The 21,830-nt window shown below is 59.9% G+C and overlaps 1 protein-coding gene across 13 annotated transcripts in view; it reads left to right on the top strand.

Moving 5' to 3' along the window:
• Nucleotides 1-1,179: 1,179 nt before the first annotated feature.
• PLEKHG5 (pleckstrin homology and RhoGEF domain containing G5) overlaps nt 1,180-21,830 on the top strand; it is a 29,053-nt gene continuing 8,402 nt past the window's right edge. For 4 of the 13 annotated variants that reach the window (XM_059908216.1, XM_059907994.1, XM_059907851.1 and 1 more), the window contains exons 1-6: nt 12,516-12,648; nt 19,654-19,783; nt 19,865-19,984; nt 20,718-20,820; nt 21,205-21,265; nt 21,620-21,711. In XM_059908216.1, the coding sequence (XP_059764199.1) occupies nt 12,529-12,648; nt 19,654-19,783; nt 19,865-19,984; nt 20,718-20,820; nt 21,205-21,265; nt 21,620-21,711 (626 nt within the window). In that variant the 5' untranslated portion in view covers nt 12,516-12,528. Of the gene's footprint in view, nt 1,246-2,150; nt 2,228-2,902; nt 2,987-6,957; nt 7,093-7,975; nt 8,073-12,515; nt 12,649-15,513; nt 15,701-19,653; nt 19,784-19,864; nt 19,985-20,717; nt 20,821-21,204; nt 21,266-21,619; nt 21,712-21,830 lie in introns of those variants that run through there. The other 9 variants (XM_059908421.1, XM_059908723.1, XM_059908292.1 and 6 more) reach the window with 7 other exon arrangements.

Genomic DNA, 21,830 nt, shown 5'->3' with positions numbered 1-21,830 from the left:
GCCCTACTCTGGTTGGGGAAGGGACCAGGGGAGACTTTGGGAGAGAGACCCGGGTCCCATGGGAAACTGGATCTTCCACACCTGGATCTCATCTACCCAGAGCCTCCCAGCACCAACTTGCAGGTGGGATGGGGTCTACGCAGGCTCAGGAGAACTCTGAGTCCCTTGGGAGAGTCTTGGCCACCTCCCCCCAGGCTCCATTTCTGTAGCGAAAAGTGTTTTGTAAACATTAAAATGTTGTCCAAGTATCTCATGGTGCCATTTACATGAAGTACAAGACCAGGCAAAACTAATGGAAAGAGAGGTCAGGACAGCATCCCCTGGGGGGTGGGGAGTGGCTGGCAGCTCCCATGAGGGAGACTTCTGCAGGGGGTCTGGTGATGCTCTGCTTCTTAACCTGGGTGCCAGTTATTTTGTAAAAATACGTTTTGTGAAAATTTTCTGAGCTGTGTACTCATGAGAGCTGCACTGTTCCGTACATATTTATTTTATACTTCCATAAAGTTTTTAAAATGCTAACCAACACAGAGATGACAGTAATAAAACAACAGTAGCCACCAAGCCCACTCCATTTATGGAACCCTTACCCCCACCGCTGACAGCATCTCTAAATGAGGGGAGGGTCCTCTGCTGGGGGTGGAGGACGAAGTGTGCAGGGAGCTGTCCTGACCTGCATGCCTATCTACAAGAAGGCACCGTTTCCACTTAGACGGTACCTTTGGGGCCAGGAGAAATAGCAGAGTTGTCTAAAATGCCTTCATTCCCACTTTCCAGGAGACTGAGAAAATGTCTCCGGACCACATCAAAAACAGAGGTGTTTTCTTTTGAGGTGGCTGGCAGGCTGAGGGAGCTGGGGGGCGGAGGGATGGCCTTTGGTCACACCCACGACTTTTCAGAGAGGAGGGGGAGGCTCCAGTTTCGGGGAGGGAGGATGGGTCGCTTCCTCCCGGCAGATGCCCCGCGCCCGGGGGCAGGCTCTGCCCAGCGGGGGTCCAGTCGGAGGGGCGCAGGGGGCGGGGCGCGGAGTCCCGCCCTCCGCAGGCGGGGCCGCCGCTCGGCTCCTCCCACCGCCCACCTGCCCCGCCCCGCCTCTAGCCGCAGAGGGTCCCGCGGCCGCGGCGCTCCGGCCTCTCCCCCGGCGCTCGGCCGGCGTCCGCCCCACGCCGCCGTTGCGCTCGCCCCCGGCCGGCCCGCGGCGGCCCCCGCACCGCCCGCGTTCCCGGCCTCCCGGCGCCTCTTCCATGGGTGAGTGCGGGCCCCCCGGCCGGGCCTCGCCATGCAGGCCGGCGGGCCTGGCCGCCTCCGCGCCGGCTCGGGGAGGGGCGCGGGCGAGGGGCATCGCGGGCAGGCCGGGGAGTTTGGGGCGGGGGAGGATCAATGGGAGGGCAGGGCCAGCTCCTTCCCCTCGGCAGGCGGGGGCTCAGCCTGCCGCCTCCTTTGGGGAAGGCCTGCTCGCGGTGGGAGGTAGACGCCGGTCTCGGAATCAGGGCTGCGGGGGTCCAAACTGTGCCCCGTGTCGGGGCGCGCTTCATCACCCCTTCCCCTGGCCCTGCAAGCTGACCGGGGCGGGCAGCCTCTTCTTCCCCCTTCCTTGCCCCCTCCGCTGCTGCGCCCCAGGAAGAGAGGCAGCTAGCTTGGAGGGGACCAAATTCTGGGTCAAAGACGGACAGCGGGTGAGGGGGACCACCCCAGGCTTCTGCGGGGGAGACCATCAATAGAGGCAGCGATGTGGAGGACAGGGGTAGGAAGGGATCTTGGGCCCCTGGCATCCCCCTTCCCCCCGCAGTCTTGCAGGGATCCCCCAGGAACCCTGGGGCCCCAAGGTCACTGAGCCATCCCCCTCCCCAGACTAGTGGTACAGAGAGAGGGAGCTGCTCATTTCCAAAGACGTTTTCTCCCCCTGGAATCTGGATACTTTCCCTGGGGAGCTGCTACAAGAAAAGGGCTCTGCTAACAGATTCCCATGCAGATAAGTTGGCATTTAAAAGAGAAAGGGACACTGCCCTCCTTTGAAGGGTGCATTGAGGAGATGGCCCCACCCATCCTCTAGTCAGGAGGCTCCTGGGGCCCCGGGGAGCCTGGGTGCCCCCGCCTGGGGCGCACCCTCCCTGGGCCCCGCCCGACTAGTAACCCTCTTCTCTCCTTTGCAGAAGACCGGAGCCTGGCTGAAGAGAAGGGGCTGTGCTGTCAGAACCCCGACTGCATGGACAAGGGGCGGGCGGCTAAGGTAGGGCGGCTGGAGGGCCTGGGAGCAGCTGGGGGCAGAGGGGACAGGGCTCTAACCGCTCTCTCTGTCCAGGCCCGGAAATCCACAGGGCCCTGGCAGGGGTGCAGCTGGCCTGGCTACAGGGTCGTGTGGGTTCAGGGGTGGGCAGGGCCATAGGGTGGCTGGTTTAGGAGGCAGAGGGGCTGACCCCGGTTCAGAAACAGTGGGGCGGGGGGACTTCTGCAAGGGCTGCTGGAGCAGGGGTGCCCCAGAGCCCTTTCCTGCACTGCAGTCCTTACAGCCCTGAGGTGACAGGAGCTGCCACTCTATGTCACGGATGAGGAAACTGAGAATCAGCAAGAAGGGACACCCCCCCCCCCGCGCCCCCCACCAAGGTTCCGTTCCAGTGCCCAACGGGCACTCTTCCTGGGGCACCAGGCCACTCTTCAGGCCTGGGCAGGGGTCAGGGACACTTTGGGACTTTGTGATAGTGACTGTGGGCCTGGGGATGACAAAGGGAAGAAGGGACCAACTGGTCATGGAGTGTCAGGACTTGGGAGCTACGAGTGGACAAAACAAGAGGGATAAGGAAAACAGAGACGGCGGGGCACTTCTGCCTGGTTCGTGCTGGGCTCTGTGCCTTCTGTGCTGTGGCAGCTCTGCTGGGAAGGCGTCGGTCGTTGCCCTGTTTTCCAGATGAAGATACCAAGGTTCAGAGAGGTCCTGTGATTGGAGGAGGCCCCACAGCTCAGGAGAGACCGAGCAAGGGTTTGAACCCAGGTTTGGCCCCTCCCAGCACGCATCTGAGTGACAATAGTTGTAACTGCCACAACTCACTGTGGGCACTGCGGACTCTGTCTCCTCCCTCTGGCCTTCTGACATCTGTCCTGTCATTATTCTCATCCATAGTTGAGAGGTAGCAGCCCACCTAAGAACATATCGCTAGGATGTGGTAGAGCTGAGATTTGAACCCGGAACCCAGATCTGTATGGTGCCAGAGCCCTGTTCCTAACCACTGTGTGGCTCAGCTCTGCCAGCTGCAGGAAATTAAAAATGCCACCCTGTTACCCCCGTCCATCCAGACACACGCGCTCACATTCTGCACAGGAAGACCACGGTTAGAAGGAACGTGGAGGACTGTTCCGCGGGCGGGGAGAGGAGGGGGAGGCTTCCAGTTGCCGTGGTCACCAGGCAAGGGGGTGGCTGTGATGTCAGATGCAGTCTGCTGGCACGGATGGTGCCTGGCATCGGGGCTCTGGTGTTGGCTGGTTGCCTCTCCCCTAGATGGGGGCTCCTGGCAACAAACTGGCCTCAGTTATCCTCAGTTACATCCTGCCAGGGGCCTGCAAAGCCTTGGGCCCTCTGCCTGACCCGCAGGGGTGACAAAGGGGGCCAGGCCACACTGTCCCAGCCTCTCCTGTGGGCAGCTGCTCCTCCTGGGGCGGGCCCACAAGCTGCCGCAGGAAGGGCCAGGGGTGAGGCCTGTGAGATGAGAGCTGGTGTCAGAGCATGTGTGGGTCCTCTGCAGCTTCCAGGTCCCAGCCCTGGGCTGCCTGCAACTCAGCATGGCTGACATTGGCATCAGCAGCCAGAGGGTCACCCAGCCTGCAGGGGGAGAGCCCAAGTCCTATCACTGGTGGGACCCACTCTGGGACAAATGACACAGACTTGGGGGACAAGGATGCCTGAGCCATCAGAGGGAGAAGGGCTAGTCAGGGAGGACATCCCGGAGGAGGTGGCCTCTGGTGGAAGTGAAAACGTGGATAGGCAGAGCAGAAGGCAAGGGCCCTCCAGGAAGGGGGGACTGCCACAGGCAGAAGTGCAGAGGCAGGAGAGAAGGGGTGGGAGGCAGGTCTTGCCAAGGGTATGAGCAGGCTGGAGCAGAGGGTGAGAGGAGGTGAATGACACCCAGGTTTGGTGAGAAAGAGGAGCGAAGAATATCCTATTGTTGTTGTTTTCTATTTTCTGGCCGCACCGTGTGCACATAGGATCTTAGTTCCCCGACCAGAGATCGAACCCGTGCCCCCTGCAGTGGAAGCGCGGTGTCCCAACCACTGGACTGCCAGGGAAGTTCCAGAATATCCTATTGTTGGTGATAATAATAACCACCAGGCAGGTTGTTAGGCCCTCATGCTTGTCTCACTGAACCCTCGAGAGAACCTCAGAAGAAAAGCATTATTATTATTCCCACGTGAAATGTAAGGAAACTGAGGCTCAGAGAGACAAAAGAACTTGCCCACATCACACAGCACGACTGGCACAGCTTGGCCTGGAGTGAGACGGAGAGCATCGTTCTCACTCTCCTCCCCAGCCATTCGAGGAACGGCTAGCAGGATGTGACTAGCTTTCTGAAGGAGATGACGTCATTCATTCATTCACCAAATCAGCTTTAAGCACCTGCTGTGCCAGGCCTGGTTCTAGGCCCTGGAGATCTCCAGGCAACAAAGGTTCTGCCCTCCCAGAGCTGCATCCCAGCCCCACTGGGAGGAGGAGGGAAGTGAGGACTTGGGTTTGTCAAACTGGCCCCCCAGGCTACCCTGGGGAAGGGCCATCTTCCAACAGAGCTGGACCCTTCCGCTTCCAGGCCCATCCTTGAGGGGTTTTTTTTGTTTGTTTATTTATTTATTTATTTATATTTTTGGCTGCGTTGGGTCTTTGTTGCGCGCGGGCTCTCTCTAGTTGCGGCGAGCGGGGGCTACTCCTCATTGCGGTGCGCGGGCTTCTCATTGCGGTGGCTTCTCTTGTTGCGGAGCCTGGGCTCTAGGTGCATGGGCTTCAGTAGTTGTGGCTCGCGGGCTCTAGAACTCAGGCTCAGTAGTTGTGGCACACGGGCTTAGTTGCTGCGCGGCATGTGGGACCTTCCTGGACCAGGGCTCAAACCCGTGTCCCCTGCATTGGCAGGCGGATTCTTAACCACTGCGCCACCAGGGAAGCCCCACCCTTGAGGTTTTATTTGAGCCTCTCCTGGGTGCTGAGGCTTTTGAGATGAATCAGCCACCCCACCCCTACCTCCTGTCCCTGGAGTTCACTCTAGAGGGATGGGGATAACCAGGATGGGCTTCCTGGAGGAGGCTGCTGGTGTCGAGAGAAATGAGGGGGTATTGAGCTGGAAGAAAGCTGAGTGAGCCAGGAGGCTTTCTGAGGATGTAAGGAGCGAGCAGGGCTGAGGAGGGGATGGGGAAAGGGAGGCAAAGCTGAAGAGGGAACACCCTGATGTCCAGGTGAGGTGTCTGGATTACCTGCCTTGGGGATCACCGGAGGGAAGTTGTGTCCCTACCCTTCCCCAGGATGAAGATGTATAGAGTAGCCCACACCTGGGAGCTCCAGGGTCACAGCCCACCCCTTTCCCGCTGCGTGACCCTGGGCAAGTCACTACACCTCTTTGAGCCTCAGTTTCCTCATCTGGAAACTGAGGCTTCTCAAGTTGCAACAAGGATGAAAAAGAGGGCTGACATGTGAACTGCTTAGCACAGTGTGGCTTGCTGCAGGTGTTCAAGAGGATGCTATCTGCAGCCACGTGTCCATCTTCCTTGCAGGGGGAGAGAAACCCCTAGACTTCGCGCGTGTCCTCCTTCCCCTCCCTGAGATCTGAGACCTCCTTGGGTTCCATCCCAGACCCCAGCCAACCCCACCCAGCCAGACAAATGTTTATTGCACATCTGTCCAGTTCCCAGGGCAGGTGTCCTGTCAGGGAGACGAAGGAAGTGTTTGCTCCCTCTGTCCCAGGGGGCCGGGTGATGACACAGTGAGTGACCCCGCCCTGCTGCAAGTTAACCACAGGGCAGAGTCTGGGCTCCCTTGAGCTGGGCACTCTGATGAAAGTCTGTACAGGGCACCTCGGGTCAGAAGGGGACATGGAGGAGGGCTGACACTGGCCTAGGGGACCACATTTGAGGGGACAGAAGACTTGGGGGTGTTTATCCTGGAGATGGGGCCCTAGGGCATCATCCTTAAAGGTATTAGTTCTAGCAGCCACCATTTACTCAGCACCTACTATGTGCCAGGCCCTGCTTTAGTGCCTCACCACGGGGACCTCATCTAGTCCTCCCCCCACCCTGTGCAGTAGGGACCATCCCATCTCCATTTTAGAGACAAGACACTGAGAAGCAGGGAGGTGCAATGACTTGACCAGGCAAGGCCAGAACTCAACCAGGTCTGTCTGTCCTCAGAGCCTACCATTTCTAAGGAACTGTCAGGAGGAAAGGGAGGTGAGTTTTTCTGCATGGGTCCCAAGGGGCCTGGCAGGGAGGTGAGCTTTGGTTCAGTATAGGCAAGAGTTTCCAACAGCTGAAGCTGTTCCCTGATGCACATAGATAGTGAGTACCCCATCCCTAGAAGTATTTAAGCAGAGAGAGTGGAGATTCAATTTGATGACTTCAGAGCTCTCTTCCAGCTTAACAGTGGGCTGTGAGGTGGCAGGGATGAGTCGGGAGGGGTGGTGTGTGTGTCTAGCGGAGGGGTTGTCAGATGAAGACCAGTGGCCACAGGGCAGAGGAAGGGGTGGATCTGAGGTCCTTGTGGAGAAAGAATGGGCAGGATGTAGTGAATAATGGGAGAGGGAGTGACCTATTCTCCTGGGCAATGCTTTGGGGGTAAGAGGTAGGAGGCCAGCCAGGGTGCCCTTGAGAATGGCCAGATTCTGGGGATCTCTGGAGGTGGCTGGTCTGTGGAGATGCTAGTCAGCTGTAGACAGGGGGCAGTCCAGTGTGCAGCTGGAGAATGGGGCAGGACCAGCGGAGCAACGCAAGGGGAATTTGGGGGCTTTGGCTAAGTAATTTGGAGGGGAGAAGGTGAAAGCCCGGGGTGCCCAAGAGGCAGAGACAGAGGACCCACCTCATGCTACCTGGCGGAGACGAGTTGCTCTGGTGTGGACCAGCCCCAGGAAGGTCAGTGCTGACGAGGAGGGTAGCTCCCATTAGGAGGGGGCTCCAGCAGCCTGGAGGCCCAGGCCTGGTGAGGGGCCTGATGGAGGTGGTCTAGAATTGGGAAAATGCAGGTAGGCCTGAACCCGGAGGCTCCCACGGGGGTCCCAGCCCAACCACGCCCATCTGCTAGCTTCGGTAATTAGGGAAGCAGGGAGGTGTGCTTGGGGCTGGGTGGCCTGCCTTCTCAGTGGGATCCCTGTGTCCCCAGACACTATCTCCACCTCCAGTCCTGAGCACAGAGTTATTCTAAACTCAAGATGCTGGGAACCACCAAAGGGCAGAATGGCCCCCTTTTTCAGGACCTGCTAGGCGTGGGCCAGGAAAAAAGAGGGAGGCACGGAGCAAGGCGGGCCCGTTTCTCAGGCGCCGTGGAGGGCGCCGTTCAGAATCCAGCGGAAGCGAGCCTGGCTTGGGGCGATTCCCGGGACGGGCTGGGCCTGCGGGTACCCCCCCCCCGCCTGGACCCCGGGGGGCAGCGTCTCGCCGCGGGCCCTAGTCGGGGGCGGCCGAGCTCGGGTCTTCAAGCCCAGGTTAAAGACTACAGACTTTGAGCTTTCCGCAGGTCTGTAAAGGGCAGGCCCCTCGGAAACAGTGACAAGAGCCTCCTCCCCTCTGTCCACAGCGCGGACCCTAGATTAGCTCCAAGCGCCGGCCGGCCCTCCTGCCACCCCCCTGGGCCGCCGGGTGGGGCGCCGGGCCCTTCCCGGGACCGCAGACCCTCCCCCGTCCCAGCCGGGCGCGCCGATGGTACGTCCCGGCCCGCCCAGGTGGTAGCGCCCGCGCCGGCCTACCGTAATTCCCCTACGCCCGGCGCCCACAGCTGGCGCAGAGCGGACCGAGCCCGCCCGGCGGCTCCGGTCCCATTCTCCCTGCGGGCCCGTCGGAGCTTTGGCAGCCTTGGCCCGAGCCCCAGCCACTGGGGAGGAGACCCTTGTCCCTAGGTGAGTCTCACGGGGAAGCTGGGGTCCGGACGGGGGTGGGTCCGGGCGCCAAGACTCTCCCTGAATGAATGGACAGAACCCTGGGTGGAGGGTCCCGCACAGTCCTAGGCCAGCAGGTGGGTGTCGATGGGCGCCACTGGCCCCACCTCCGCTTACTTGAGGGTGGAATGGGCTCCAGCGCCCGCCCCCACAGTGACTCTAGGGTGCGGTCGGCTGGGAGACATGATCGTGAGGAGTCTGCAGGGCCCCAGCCCTGGTGTGAGGGCTGCTGGTGGGGCGAGGGGATCTGAAGGGGCTTTGGCGCGGCTTGGTTGGGCGGTTTCGGCGACCTTGCCCCATCTGGGCGTCTGAGTCGGTCCCAGGCGGAAAGCCCTGTCGAGGCCGGCAGGGGGCGTGAGAGTCTGCACCTCAGGCAGCCTGGGCCAAGCCTGGCCCCCGCTAGGGGGAAGGGCAGAGGGACAGGACCCATGAAGCCAGGAGAGGCCCTGGCCCACCTTGATGAAAGACTGAGGACGTGGAGGCCCAGGGGGCCCCAGGCCCTACAGATTCCTCCATTGCCTTCCCCAGGTTTGAGGAGCTCTAGGAGGATTTCACTATTCCTCTGCCCCTTTGCCAGAGTCCAGACACACAATAGGACCCAGCAGCCATCCCTAGATAGAAAATTCTAGAGAACTGGCCAGTGCCCTCTTCACACAGGTGGGGAAGGGCAGAGGGGTAGATGGGCCCCAGAAGCAGGTCTCCCGCAACCCAGGCCTGTGCTCTCTGCCCCACTCCCTCCCAAGGAGCCTTTTGTGTGGCTCTGAGGAAAGAGGCGCCAGGAGAAGGGCACAGCCTGCCACGCCGGGGTCCTGGCTCCAGGATCTGGCATATCTGTGCAGGGACTGGGCAGGAGGTGAAGTTCATGGATCACAGCCTTTCCTTCTCCCCCTAGCACCGACCAGTCCCAGCTGGTCAGCTCCCTGGGGAGGAAGGGGCCTTGCTGGCTTCTGCAGCTGGTGCAGTAGGGCTGGCCTGCAGAGAGGTTCTCTACACCCCTGCCATCTGCCCGGCACAGGGCAGGGCCGTAGGGCAGGCTCTGCGTCCAGGTGGACCCCAGAACCCAAGGATGAGGGGTGAGGCCCAGGCCTAGGGGAAGGGAGGAGCCAGGTGGGCCATTGGGAGCAGGAGAGCAGCCTGGCAGAGCTGGCTCCCCGCCGGGCAACATGCCCACGCATGCAGCCTCCGCCCCTGGATTTCCAAAGTACCAGCTGGGGCCCTGGGGCTGGTAGGCTCCCAGGGGAGCTTAGCTCAGGTAGGGAGCCCCTGGGCAGGGGTGTCCCCCTGGCCAGGGAGCCCCAACTCCTGGTTCTAGGCCAGTCTCCTGTGGACAGAGCACAGAACTGGCTCCAGACCTTGGCCCAGACCTGTGACCTCTCCTAGACAAGGAGCTCCCTCTCCCACTGCAGACCAGGCTGGGGCCCCAGCCCATTGTGGGGGAGGGGATGCCAACAGGCCTCTGCTTTTCTGGGGCTGGGGAGGTGGTGCTGGGCGGGAGTGGGAGGGGGGCTCCTGCCTTGGTGACTCCATTATTCATCAGCCCCAGCATCTGGTTTCTGGGTATCAGTTTCAACAAGCCAGTCCTGACTCATGAGCCTGGAGCTGCGGCTGGGCTGGGGAGGGGCCCCCTCCCCAGGGAGTCAGGGGCCGGGACCTTTTGGGCCTGCGCATGGGCCATTTCAGCTGTCTCGTGTAGAGAGGAGGTGGGAACCTCAGAGCCTGCTGAGGCCTCCTCCCTCCCTCCCCTGGTGCAGGGGCCTGGGGTGCCTTTCCTCCCTTGCTCTGCAGTTTCCTTGACCCTGCACTCTTGGCTCGGGGGCAGCAGGGCCCTGGCCTTCTAAGGAGCAGCCCCAGCCCTGGATGGAGGACCCAAGCAGGAGCATGATTCAGGGTGGCCAGAACCTGGTCACTCAGGTGACCTCTGGTGACCTGTCCTGGCCCAGCCCTGATGGTCTCCACTTGATGCAACCTGGTTACCCCAGGCCAGTGGGCTTGGGGATCTGCCCTGTCCCCAAGGGGGTGGGCCTCAAGACCCTGCTGCCCAAACCACCACTTGGCTGGTCTTCATGTCCCCAAGCCTTCCCTGTGCCTGAGGCACATGGGTAGTGGTCCAGTGGGCATCTGCTGTTAGTACAAGTCACTTTACCTTTCTGAACCTCAGTTTCTTTGTCTGTTGAATGGGGGTAGTACCAGTGTTTCCTCCTTATGGTCTTTTAGAAGAGTGAACAGAACTTGGCACAGGCCTGGGCACTTGGGACTGCTCCGCGGCTGGCCGGTGGGGGGGGGGGGGCAGCAGCAGGGGCAGGGGGCATGTTCAACACCTCCAAGCTTTGAGGTGGAAACTGACCTGCCTGGGGCCAGCAAGCCAAGGTCATGGATGCTAGGAGGAAGGAGAGAACCTGTGGACAGGCAGTGGGGAAAGCTTTGTTGACTGTTGGCCACAGAAAGGGACATCCTGGCCAAGACCTTTCAGGTCTCAGTGGCCTTCTCTGGCATGAAGCCCCTTCCTCTTCCTCCGCTTTCATTCATCCATTTATCATCTAGTCTGCACGGAGCACCTGTGGTGGCCAGGACTATTCTAAGTGCCGAGGATGAAGCGTGGGCCAGACAGCCAAGACTCCTGGCCACTGGAGAGGATAGTCTAGCAGGGAAAAGTGATAATCAAGAAGTGAACAAAGAAATAAAATAATATCAGGTAGTAATAGCTGCTTCGGAGGGAATGATTCAATGTAAGGGGTTTGAGAGTTTCAGGGTAAGGGGCTATTTATTTTGAGAGAAGGGTGAAGGCCTCCTCGAGAGGTAGCAGTTAAGGTGGGGCCCAGTGCCAGCTGTTGGAAGATCAGGGGCACATTGTGTCCCAGACAGAGAATGCAGAGGTGCAGGCTCTGAGCTTGGTGAGTTGTAGGGGTGAAGGAAGCCAGCATGGCGGACCACCCTGTGGAACTGGCCAGAAGGCACGGTAGGAGCCAGGCCACAGTTGGGATTTTATTTTAAGCAAGATGGGAAGCCACAGGAGGGTTTGTGGGGGAGTGACATGAGCAGGCTTTAGTTTACAAGAGATCTGCCAGTGGTGTGGACAGTGGATGGCTCAGGATTTGGGAGCAGAGGGGGTCCTCTAAAGCTCCTGGCCCGAATAAATTGCTGCTCTCCCACCCTCTTTCCACCCAGAACCAGATTGAGGGGGAGCTGACTAGGGGATGGGGGGGCCGATGACAGCATGTCCCCCTCCCCCATGGGTCCTGAGGAGTTCCCCAGGGAGGCCATTCCAGAACCCCAGAGTCAAAAGTCTGGGTGTCAGTCCTGCCTGTGGACTTTCCCCTCACTTTATCCGCCACGCGATGAATGAAGATAACAGTGCCCGCCTCCGCCTCCCGGGAATGAGTGTAAAAGCGCTTTGACAACCTACAGTGGGGACCCCGGCACCACACCCCAATCCTGGTCGGCGTCCTCGCCAGTCTCTGATGAGCGCCCCCTGGCGGTAGGGCACCCGGAATCCCGCGTGGCCCCTGGCCTGGAGGGACCAGCCCGCAGCAGCAGGGGCCTCACGGAAAGCTGAGTTGGGCTGCGGGGTTTTCCGCGACAGCCCCGTCTCACTCCGCTCCTGGATGCTCCCCAAGGACCACCCTCTCCGCCCCGCGCGCCTGCCTTCCGCCCGCCGCCTCCACCTGTGGTCACCGGCGCCCCTCTGCTCCTCTGCCAGCACCACTGGCCTGGGCAGTGGGATCGGGGGTCCCCCGGGCTCAGGCTCTGAGGCGGGGTTCTCTTGGATTGTGGGCGGGCACTAAGATGACCCTCAGGAGGGCCTCTGAGCGCCGGCGGTGGCTGAGGCGGGGAAGTCGGTGGTCAGAGCGGAGACAGATGTCCTCGGGGCTGGACAGGGATCGGGGTCTGAGGACCCGGAGGGGGATGTGTCCCTGGTCCGGTCCCCCCTTTTCTGCCGCCAGCATTAAGGGAGCTCCCTCGGGGGAGGGGGAAGAGGTCCCCCGGGCTGAGGCTCTGGGGCGGGGGTCCCCAGGGCTGGAGGGAGGGGACTGAGATGCCCTTTCGGCCGGGAGGGATCTCCTGTGCTCCAGCCGTTTGCGTTGGGGTCGGGATGGAGGTGTGAGCAGAGTGGGGCGCCCGCGGGACTGGGCGGGGGCCGGGATTCCGCAGTCAAGGCGAGGGCGTGTGTCACCGGCGGGCCCCCTGCCCCCAGCATCCAAGGAGCTCCCCTGGAGGAAGGAGGAGGCCCGGGAGGGACCCTCTGAGGCCGGGACCTTTGGGCTGGGGGTCAGAGCCGGGCTGCGGGCGGGAGGGTGGGTGTTCCCCGCCCCCGGGGTCCCGGCGCGCTCAGCGGGCGGGCGCGGCCGCACAATGGCAGGAAGCGGGGCTCCGCGCTTTGTCCGGCGGGCGGCGCAGACCGCCGCTTCCTCCGGCCGCCATGGGGACGGGTCCCGGCGTCTCCGGGCGCCGCGCGGCCTCTAGGCCGAGCCCCGGGCTGCCCTCCGGGGACTCCGAGCCCGGCTGGGCGGGGGGTCGCGGCCGCCACGGGGAAGGCCAGGTAGGGGAGCGGGGGGCAGGGCGGGGAGGCCGGGGCGGGTGCGCGCGCCCTCGTCCGCGCGCGTCTTTAAGCGGATGGGCAGGCGGCGGCCGAGACCCCTGCCCCGGGTGCACACCGCGGGGGTGCGGGGGGCGATGAGGGGCTGGGGGCCTGGGATGTGTCCCCCACCCCGGCACCAAGGGTGCCAGGCAGCGGAGGAGACCGCCAGCGCCTGGCCTTTTGTGTCTGGGGCTGACTCCGGACACACCTGTGGGTCCCAGGGCCTGGACTGGGCCACCCCTCCCCCTTTCCTTCCTCTGCCCAGGCCCTGCCCACACCCCTCCTACTCCTGCCTCTGGCCAACACCCTGGTGTGACAGGGAAGACTGACTTCTTGTGCCCCCATCCCTGTGGGGATCAGCCTAGACCATGCTCCCCAAAGGGCCCGGCCCCCTGTTATTTGTAAAATTGTGGTCCATTCTTTGCCTTTGGAGATGCAGCGTGACCTGGCTGTTCCATCTGGTGGGCTCGCCCCTCTTTGGCTGAGTCCTGGGAACGTTTGGTCCCGGACCCTGCTATCCGTCTCTGGCTGGCTGGGGTGCTGTTGCCCTCAGAGGGTGGGCGTGGTGGGCAGCAAGGAGGTGGGGAGTAGACCCTAGGTCTGAGAGAAGAGGCCCAGGGGTCTGGCTTTGGGAAGGGGCTGCCCTGCTATAGTGCTGGGGAGACCCCCAACCCTGGAGGGGGTGGAGGTGAGAGAAGGGGTGGGGAGCAAACAGTGTGGGCTCTGCCCACCCGAGCCTCCGCCTCCCAGTTGGGCTGGGGGTTCTCGGAACTTCATCCTCAGCCAAACCTGCTGAATACTCACCTGCTTCCGATCCTGGGCCTGACTCACATCGCCCCTGGTGTCCCTGAGCCTGGGGGCTGCTGGGAGGATGGGAGCAGAGGGGGTCAGCCACCAGCTGGGTTCCCGTCGTTATTATTAGCATTGGTGTCTGGTAGTAACAGTAGTAGCAAGAGGAGAAGGAGAAGCTGTGGCGGAGTTAAACAAGGCCCACCACGGTGCTGGGAAATGAATATTCCCGAGTCTCTCAAGCCCAGTGTCTTTGCAGGGCAGGGTACATAGTAGGTGCTTGATAAATATTTGTTGAATGCTAAACCTGCCTTAAAGAGTGAATCTTTGTGAAATCTGCCATCTATATACTGGATTGGTTTAAAAACGAGATTGTGGCACAGAACCAGGGACTTGGGCCGGAAGGGTCCCAGAAACCCCACCCCCACCCCGCAAACCCTTACAACCTAGCATGGCTCCTGCCATGTCACCCCCCCACCCACTGTGAGACCAGGGCCTGGGCAGCTGGTAGGTCCGCAGTCCCACTGCCCAATGCCAAGCCTGGAACCAGAAAAATGAAGCTGTCAGGGAAATGGCGAGAGGCCTGGAAGGGGTCAGGGGGGCACCTGTGCCAGCCTGGCTGCCAGGCTGGACACAGAGGGCGAGAGGGCTGCCGAGCTGGCAGGCTGTGGGACTCCTGGGAGGAAAAGACAAGTGCTTTCCCCAGATTTGTTGTCAAGAGGCGATGCTCACGGCCGTGGGTCCCAGCATCTGCAAAGCTAGGCCATCTGTCAGAAGTGCCCTGGGGATGCCAGAGGGTGGGGGGCAGAGCCATGGAGGAGAATAGGGGTTTTCACACTTTTAAAAAAATGTTTTGGTTTGTTTGTTTAATCTTTTGGCCACACCATGCGGCATGCAGGATCTTAGTTCCCCGACCAGGGATTGAACCCGTGCCCCCTGCAGTGGAAACGCGGAGTCTTAATCACTGGATCGCCAGGGGGGGTCCTCACACTTTAGCAGTAGATCAAGTGAAGATAGAAACAGCTGCTCTGCTTAGAGTGCCCCTCACCCTTGCCTCCAGCACCGAGAACACACTTGAAGACCCCTCAAGAAGGGTGTGGAAGTGCGGGGCGCCTGGTGCCCAGGCTGCCATCGGGAATATGGGCCATACTGCCCAGGGCCCAGCCCCCCAGAAGCCAGCGCCCCCTGGAGCAAGTGGCTTCTGTAGTCTGCCCCCTGCCAGCTGTCATTTCTGTGTCCATGTTCCCTTTCTGTGTGATGGAGGAGTGGAAGGGACACAAGAGCCAAAACAGCAACCATAAAACTATTCAATATAATTGATTTCCTCTTGTCTCCTTAGCCCCCAAGGCTGACCCGAAGGCAGCCTCCCCCACTCCTCTCTCCCTTCTCCCCTACCCAAGAGATGGTGTGAATGTGGTGAAAATGTGGGCTCTGAAGCTACATACCCTGGGTTCAAGTCCTGACTCCACTGGCTGTGTGACCTTAGACAAGTTACTTAACCACTCTGAGCCTCACTTTCCTCATCTGTAAAGTACAGACAATCATAGCCCCTACGTTCTGAGATGAGGAGCCCCCCAGTGCAGCCCCAGGCACATGAGGACCACGTTATCAATGATCAGACTTTTTCAGTTCCCTCTTTCCTCCTCTCTCGGGCCACTTTCTCTGCTGTCTAACCCATCCTCACCCTATCTGTCATCTTGAAAATCTCTGATCGGGCTCTCTCCAGCCAAGATCTCCAGTGATCCTCCATCACGCTACTTAATAATTGAACCAGTATTTATTGAGCGGCTAGGACTGGCGACCAGGCAGCGAACCCGACGGGCCAAAATTGCTGTCCTTGTAGTGCTGGCGGTGTGGAGGCAACAAAGTCAAGCACACAGACTGTCCACCAGTGGGAGGCCTGAAGGAGAGGAGGGCGGCGGGGTGGAGGAGGTGACCGGGAGCGCGGAGGAATGAAACCTTAGAAGGGTGAGATGAGGACTTTTGAGTGAAGGTCTGCAGGAAGGGAGGCGGCTGGTTATCTCAGCGTCTGAGGAAAAGCATTTCAGGCTGAGGGATTAGCAGAAGCCAAGGCTCAGCGGTGGAGCACGTCCGAAGAAGCACGTCAGAAGGCGGGAGGCCAGTGGGCGCAGTGGACAGAGCCAGGATGGGAGAGCAGGACCGGAGGCCCCTGAGGTCACCAGCCTCGGCAGGAGATGGGGAGCCGCTGCGGCGTTTTGAGGAGGTACGTGTGACTCCTCTTTGACCTGGGTCCACTGTGGCCGCTCACGGAGAGCAGACTGGGGTCAAGGGCGGAAGCAGGGAGACCAGCTCTGAGGCCTTGTCACCCTGCTAAGAGGCCATGGGGGCTGGGGCCGGGGCCTGAGGTGGCCTGGAGAGGGTGGCCGGGTTGAAGCTACGGATATTAAGGGTGGAGCCCGCAGAAGTGTTTGCCTGAGTGGGGGAATAACAGAAAGATCACGGGTGACCCCAAGGTGTTTGGCCTAATGTATTCTTTTCCTGGGGCTGCCGTAACAAATCAGGGTGGCTTTAGAGCAACAGAAGTTTGTTCTCTCAGTTCTGAGGCCAGAAGTCTGAAATTAAGGTGTGGACAGGGCGTGCTCCCGCTGAAGGCTCCAGGGCAGGACCCTTCCTTGCTTCTCACAGCTTCTGGCACGTCTAGGACCCTCTCAGTATTCCTTGGCTCGTAGATGCATCAGTCTTCTTGCTGCCTCCGTTGTCACATGGCCTTCTCCCTGTGTGTCCCATCTCTGTGTCTATTCTCCTCTTCTTTTAAGGACAGTAGTCATACGATTACTCCATACTCTATGCTGTATGATTGCAGACCCCAGTATGACCTCAACTTAACGAATGACATCTGCAATGCCCGTCTTTCCAATAAGGTCACGTTCTGTGGTGCTGGGGGTTAGGACTGAACCTGTCTTTTTGAGGGACGCAATTCAACCCATAACATCACCACACCCGGAAGGCGTTGCTAGTCATTGAGATGGACGGAGCTGCGTGGAAAAGTTCAGGAGCTCATGCAGACGTTTTATTTATTTATTTATTTATTTATTTTTTAATTAATTAATTAATCAATTTATTTTTGGCTGTGTTGGGTCCTCGCCTCTGTGCGAGGGCTTTCTCTAGTTGCGGCAAGCGGGGGCCACTCCTCATCGCGGTGCGCGGGCCTCCCACCGTCGCGGCCTCTCTCGTTGCGGAGCACAGGCTCCAGACACGCAGGCTCAGCAGTCGTGGCTCACGGGCCCAGTAGCTCCGCGGCACGTGGGATCCTCCCAGACCAGGGCTCGAACCCGTGTCCCCTGCACTGGCAGGCAGACTCTCAACCACTGCGCCACCAGGGAAGCCCTATTTTTTTTATAAATGTATTTATTTTTGTCTGGGTTGGGTTTTCGTTGCTGCGCGCAGACTTTCTCTAGTTCTACGCGAGCGGGGGCTACTCCTCGTTGCAGTGCGTGGGCTTCTCGTTGCAGTGGCTTCTCTTGTTGCGGAGCATGGGCTCTAGGTGCGCGGGCTTCAGTAGTTGTGGCACGTGGGCTCAGTAGTTGTGGCTTGCGGGCTCTAGAGAGCAGGCTCAGTAGTTGTGGCGCATGGGCTTAGTTGCTCCGAGGCACGTGGGATCCTCCCGGACCAGGGCTCCATTGGCAGGTGGATTCTTAACCACTGTGCCACCAGGGAAGTCCCTGTGCAGATGTTTTAAGTTTGAGATGCTTGGTCCCGACTGGAGAGTTCACTGTGGGAGCCTGCCCCATGAGACTGACTGAGTCACTGGAGGGTGGATGTGGATAAAATGAGAAGGGGTCCACGGATGGCGAGAGATCAGGAAGCAGGCAAAGGGGCTGAGAGGGGAGGGAACCAGCAGAGCACGGGTCCTGGGGGCTGAGGAAGAAATGGTTCCCGAGAGACCACCTGTGTCAAATGCTGGGTCCTGGGAGAACAGACGAGAGGACTCAGAAACGTGGACATCATTGGGGACCTGAGAAGAGTGAGTTGGGGAGGGGGCCAAAGCTTGATGGGAGAGGGTCTGAGGGAAAACGGAAGAATTAGAAAATCTCCAGTTGCAGCCATCGTAGTAATAATTGATTTAGGCAAAAGCCATCAACAAGGGCTAAAGCCCTGGAGTGTGCGATTGCTGGGGAGCAGAGTATCTCAAAGTGTCACCCCGATATGACTTCCTCATTACAAAGAGAGAATGCGACTTGACAAAGTACAGCGAGATCCCCAGATGATCTGACGCCAGGGCACACTGAGGAGGACACAGTCCACTCCCTGGCGTCCTGGCCCAAATGCTCAGCCTGAAACTATCCCAGACCTCCAGACAAGTCCACGTGGAGGACCTTTCTGCCAGACTGCTGGCCTGGCTGCTTCAAATATGTCAGTGTCATGAAAGACGGGGGCAAAAAACTAGGGCGTTCATTCTTTTTTTTTTTTTTTAATATTTATTTATTTATTTATTTTTGGCTCATCAGGTCTCAGTTGTGGCATGCCGGCTTAGTTGCCCCGCGGCATGTGGGATCTTAGTTCCCTGACCAGGGATCGAACCCGCGTCCCCTGCATTGGAAGGCGGATTCTCAACTACTAGACCACCAGGGAAGTCCTGGGCATTCATTCTTTTTTTTTTTTTTTAAATGTTTATTTATTTATTTGGTTGCACCGGGGCTTAGTTGTGGCAGGTGGGCTCTTTAGTTGCGGCTTGCCAGCTCCTTAGTTGCAGCATGTGGGCTCCTTAGTTGTGGCGGGCAGGCTCCTTAGTTGCGGCACACGGGCTCCTTAGTTGTGGCATGCGAACTCTTAGGTGTGGCATGCTTGTGGGATCTAGTTCCCTGACCAGGGATCGAACCCGGGCCCCCTGCATTGGGAGCGTGGAGTCTTATCCACTGCGCCACCAGGGAAGTCCCTGGGCATTCATTCTTAAAGGGATAAACAGACAAAACCAAATGTACGTGTGAACCTTGATTGGATCCCATGTGGGAAAAAAAATCTATAAAGGACATTATTTAGACAGTTGGGAAAATGCCAAGGTAGACTCTAGGTGGACTAAGTATCATCGCTCAGTTTCCCAAGTGTGACAGTTGTGTTGGGGTTTTGCACGAGCAGGTCTGTGTTCTCAGGTGGTGTCATGATTTCCTCCCCAGGGGAAGGGGGGTCATGAGCCATTGCGCCAAATGTGAACAACTGGGGAAGCCAGAAGGGTGTATGGATGTCATTGTACTATTCTTATAACTTTCTGTAGGTTTGAAATATTTTTAAACAAAACGTCAGGGAGAAAGAAAATAGAGGGTAATGGGAGGAAAGAACAGGAAGGGGTGAGTTTAGCTGTAAAGGGAAGGAGAGAAACAGGTTGGTTTGCCCGTGGGAATGATCCGGTGAGAGGGATGAATGCTGAGCGGGGTCCCCATTCTTAGGCTGGAGAGGGGGGTCTCGGTGGAAGGCTGGCCTGGGATTGGAGCAGGGCAAAGCCCCTGCAGCCCGGGGCAGGTGGGTGGACGTGGTGGTAGGAGCTCGTGGACCGCCTTCTGATGGCTTCTGTTTCCCTAGAAAAGTAGGCAGTTGGGTTGGTGGGGAGTGAGTTAGGGAGGGTTGGGGGACGGAGAAGATAGGACAGTCATCCATGGTGGTGGGGATGAGAGTAGCCTGGGGCGATTGGGTAAGTCTGGGATCCTGTCACTAAGCAACGGCCCGTGGGTACCACATAGGCACCCAGAGGCCAACACCATTCCCTGACTCCTCCATAACCCCCTTCACACCCTAACTTAGAAATCCAGGCGGGGTCAGCTGCTCGGGGGCCACACAGGTCATAGAATTGAGGGCAGAAGCCCTGGGCAAGGAGGAGGGGGAGGCATTCTGTTTCAGACAATGAGTTGAGCAAACCAAATGTCCTCCCCAGCTCCACTTTTTGGTGCCCTTTCTGCCTGCGCTCTGAGAGAGGCCCTGGTAGCACCCGCCTCGTGGTTACCTACTTGAAATCTCCCCTTTGGCATCGCATTCCTTGCGGGCAGGGCTTTGCTTTCTCTGCATCTCCCAGAATGGACACCTAGTAGGTGCTCGGGAAGCATTTGATGGGCGCTCTGTGGGGCGTGGATGGTTGGACCTGAAGAGTCGCCCCCGTAGGGGCCAGGAGCCCCGTGTACTGCAGTGGTCTGGGTCCACCCCACCACCCCATCCTTCCCCTCACAGGTATGCCACCACGCCGACTGCCAGCAGCTGCACCGCCGGGGCCCCCTCAGCCTCTGCGAGGCCTGTGACAGCAAGTTCCACAGCGCCATGCATTATGATGGGCACGTCCGCTTCGACCTGCCCCCCCAAGGTGAGCACAGGGAGGGGGCCCAGCCCCCAGAGCTCCCTGCCTGGGGGCGCAGTGTCCTGCTAACTGTCGGCATCACGACAGGGCCATCAGAAGGACACGAGTTGACTGTAAACGATGAAACCCAAGTCCACTGCCGTCCCTTTTGTTCCACAAGTTTTTTAACAAGAGAAAAAGTTGGGGACCGGCCCAGCTCGAAGGCAGGTCTGTCTCCACCAGGTGCCGGCTCCTTCTCGATGGGTCTGCACCTCCCACAGCTGCCCCCGCCTCTGTGCCTGCCCGGCCCAGCACGGAGAAGGTCCCCTTCCCTCTTGTCCTCAGGGCAGGGGATCTCTGGGCAGATTCTCCAGCCAGGCAGCCAGTGAGCAGTGGGTGGGTTGGGGATGGGCAGGTCGGAAGGAACTTGCAGCAGGAAACAAGAAACCCCTCCTGCTGAACAGGGACCTGGCCCAGGCCTACCGCCAACTGGCTGTGCTGGGGTGGCTCTGGTCTCCTTTCCCAGCTGGTCAGAGGGACCAAAGGCCTCGTCCCCTCTGCCAGGGCCTCCTGGGACTTTGGGTGTGGTCACCGTGGTGGGGGAGGGGACGCCTGCAAGAAAGAGCCATGGACTTGGGTTCCTTCCTGCAGCAATCCCAGAGGCAGGGCGTCTTTATCCCTAGTTAATAGATGGGTAAACTGAGGCGGACTTGTACTGGGGGCAGGGCATCACCCGGGGTGTCATCCCAGGGCCCTTGTGTCTTTTTGAGTCTGGGGGTGGATAAATGATAAGCAGTGACTGAGTCCCTCCCCTCACAGAACTGAGGGGCCCTGGCTAGTTTGGGGTGGGGTCCGAAGGTCGGTAGCAGGCCCTGGTCCCTCTGGAGTCGGCCGTGTTGGAAGGCTAAGGAGGGGGCCAGGGAGGGAGCGGGCACAACCCCACTCCCACTTTACACCGAAGGCTCTGTCCTGGCTCGGAATGTGTCCACCCGGTCATGCCCCCCGCGCACCAGCCCTGCAGTGGACGTGGAGGAGGAGGAGGAGAGCTCTGTGGATGGCAAGGGGTAGGTGAGGGGTTGGTGGGCACGGCAGACACCTGGGGGGTCCCAAGGCTGGGTCTCAGATCACAGAGCCAGGGACAAGAGGCTTCAGAAGAGCTGACTGGAGACCCCGCCGGGCCCCTGCTGCTGCCCGGATTCCTGGAGGGTGGGCCTCCAGGGCTTCTGGGATCAGACTCTACCTGATGAGGTACCGCTGGGTGTGACTCCCGGGTCGGCCACCAGAGGGCGAACAGCCCCTCGTGAGTCCTGGCTTGCCTGAGCGAACCTGAGTTACCTGGTCACCTAGGGCCAGCAACGGGTGGGCAGCCAGCTGGGGCCCGCCCATATCCCACCCTGGTGAGGGCCCACCCAGGCCTCCAACCTCTGCCCTCACCGGCTTCCTTGCAGGGACCGGAAGAGCACAGGCCTGAAGCTCTCCAAGAAGAAAGCCTGGAGGAGACACACAGATGTAAGGAGCCCCCAGGCTGGCAGAGCAGGCGCCCACAGCCTCTGCCCCTCCCGGGCCCTTTCCGTTCCCGAGGCTGGGCCCGTCTGCTCTAAGTTCCAGGACCAGGGATGGGGCCTGGAGTGAGCGTGTGCCTCCCTCGCCCCCAGCCCTGTAGCCCGGTCCTGCTTACCTTAGCCCAGGTGGGGGATGCTCCAGGAGCTCCTGCCTCCACGGAGGGATGCCGGGTGCCTCCCTGGGGCAGAAGAGGGCTGGGAGACCCCTGCGTTCACTTCCCTGCTGGGGTTCCCATCCGGAACCCTGGGGTGGGGAGGCTAGGGGGCGAGGGGTGCGGAACTGAGACCCCTGTCCTGTTAGGACCCAAGCAAGGAGTGCTTCACGCTGAAATTTGACCTGAACGTGGATATCGAGACAGAGATCGTGCCAGCCATGAAGAAGAAGTCGCTGGGGTAGGGCTTGGTGGGGAGAACGGGGCTGGGGGGCAGGTGTGGCCTCCTGCAGGTGTGACTGTGTGTGTCTGTGTGGTGGCCTATGAACAAGCATGTCCCCCACCTGTGGGCACCCCACC

The sequence above is a fragment of the Balaenoptera ricei genome, chromosome 1 (assembly GCF_028023285.1).
Source record: "Balaenoptera ricei isolate mBalRic1 chromosome 1, mBalRic1.hap2, whole genome shotgun sequence".
Lineage (NCBI taxonomy): Eukaryota > Metazoa > Chordata > Mammalia > Artiodactyla > Balaenopteridae > Balaenoptera > Balaenoptera ricei.
Note: the sequence above shows the minus strand (reverse complement) of the source record. Positions and strands in the feature narration are given on the sequence as shown.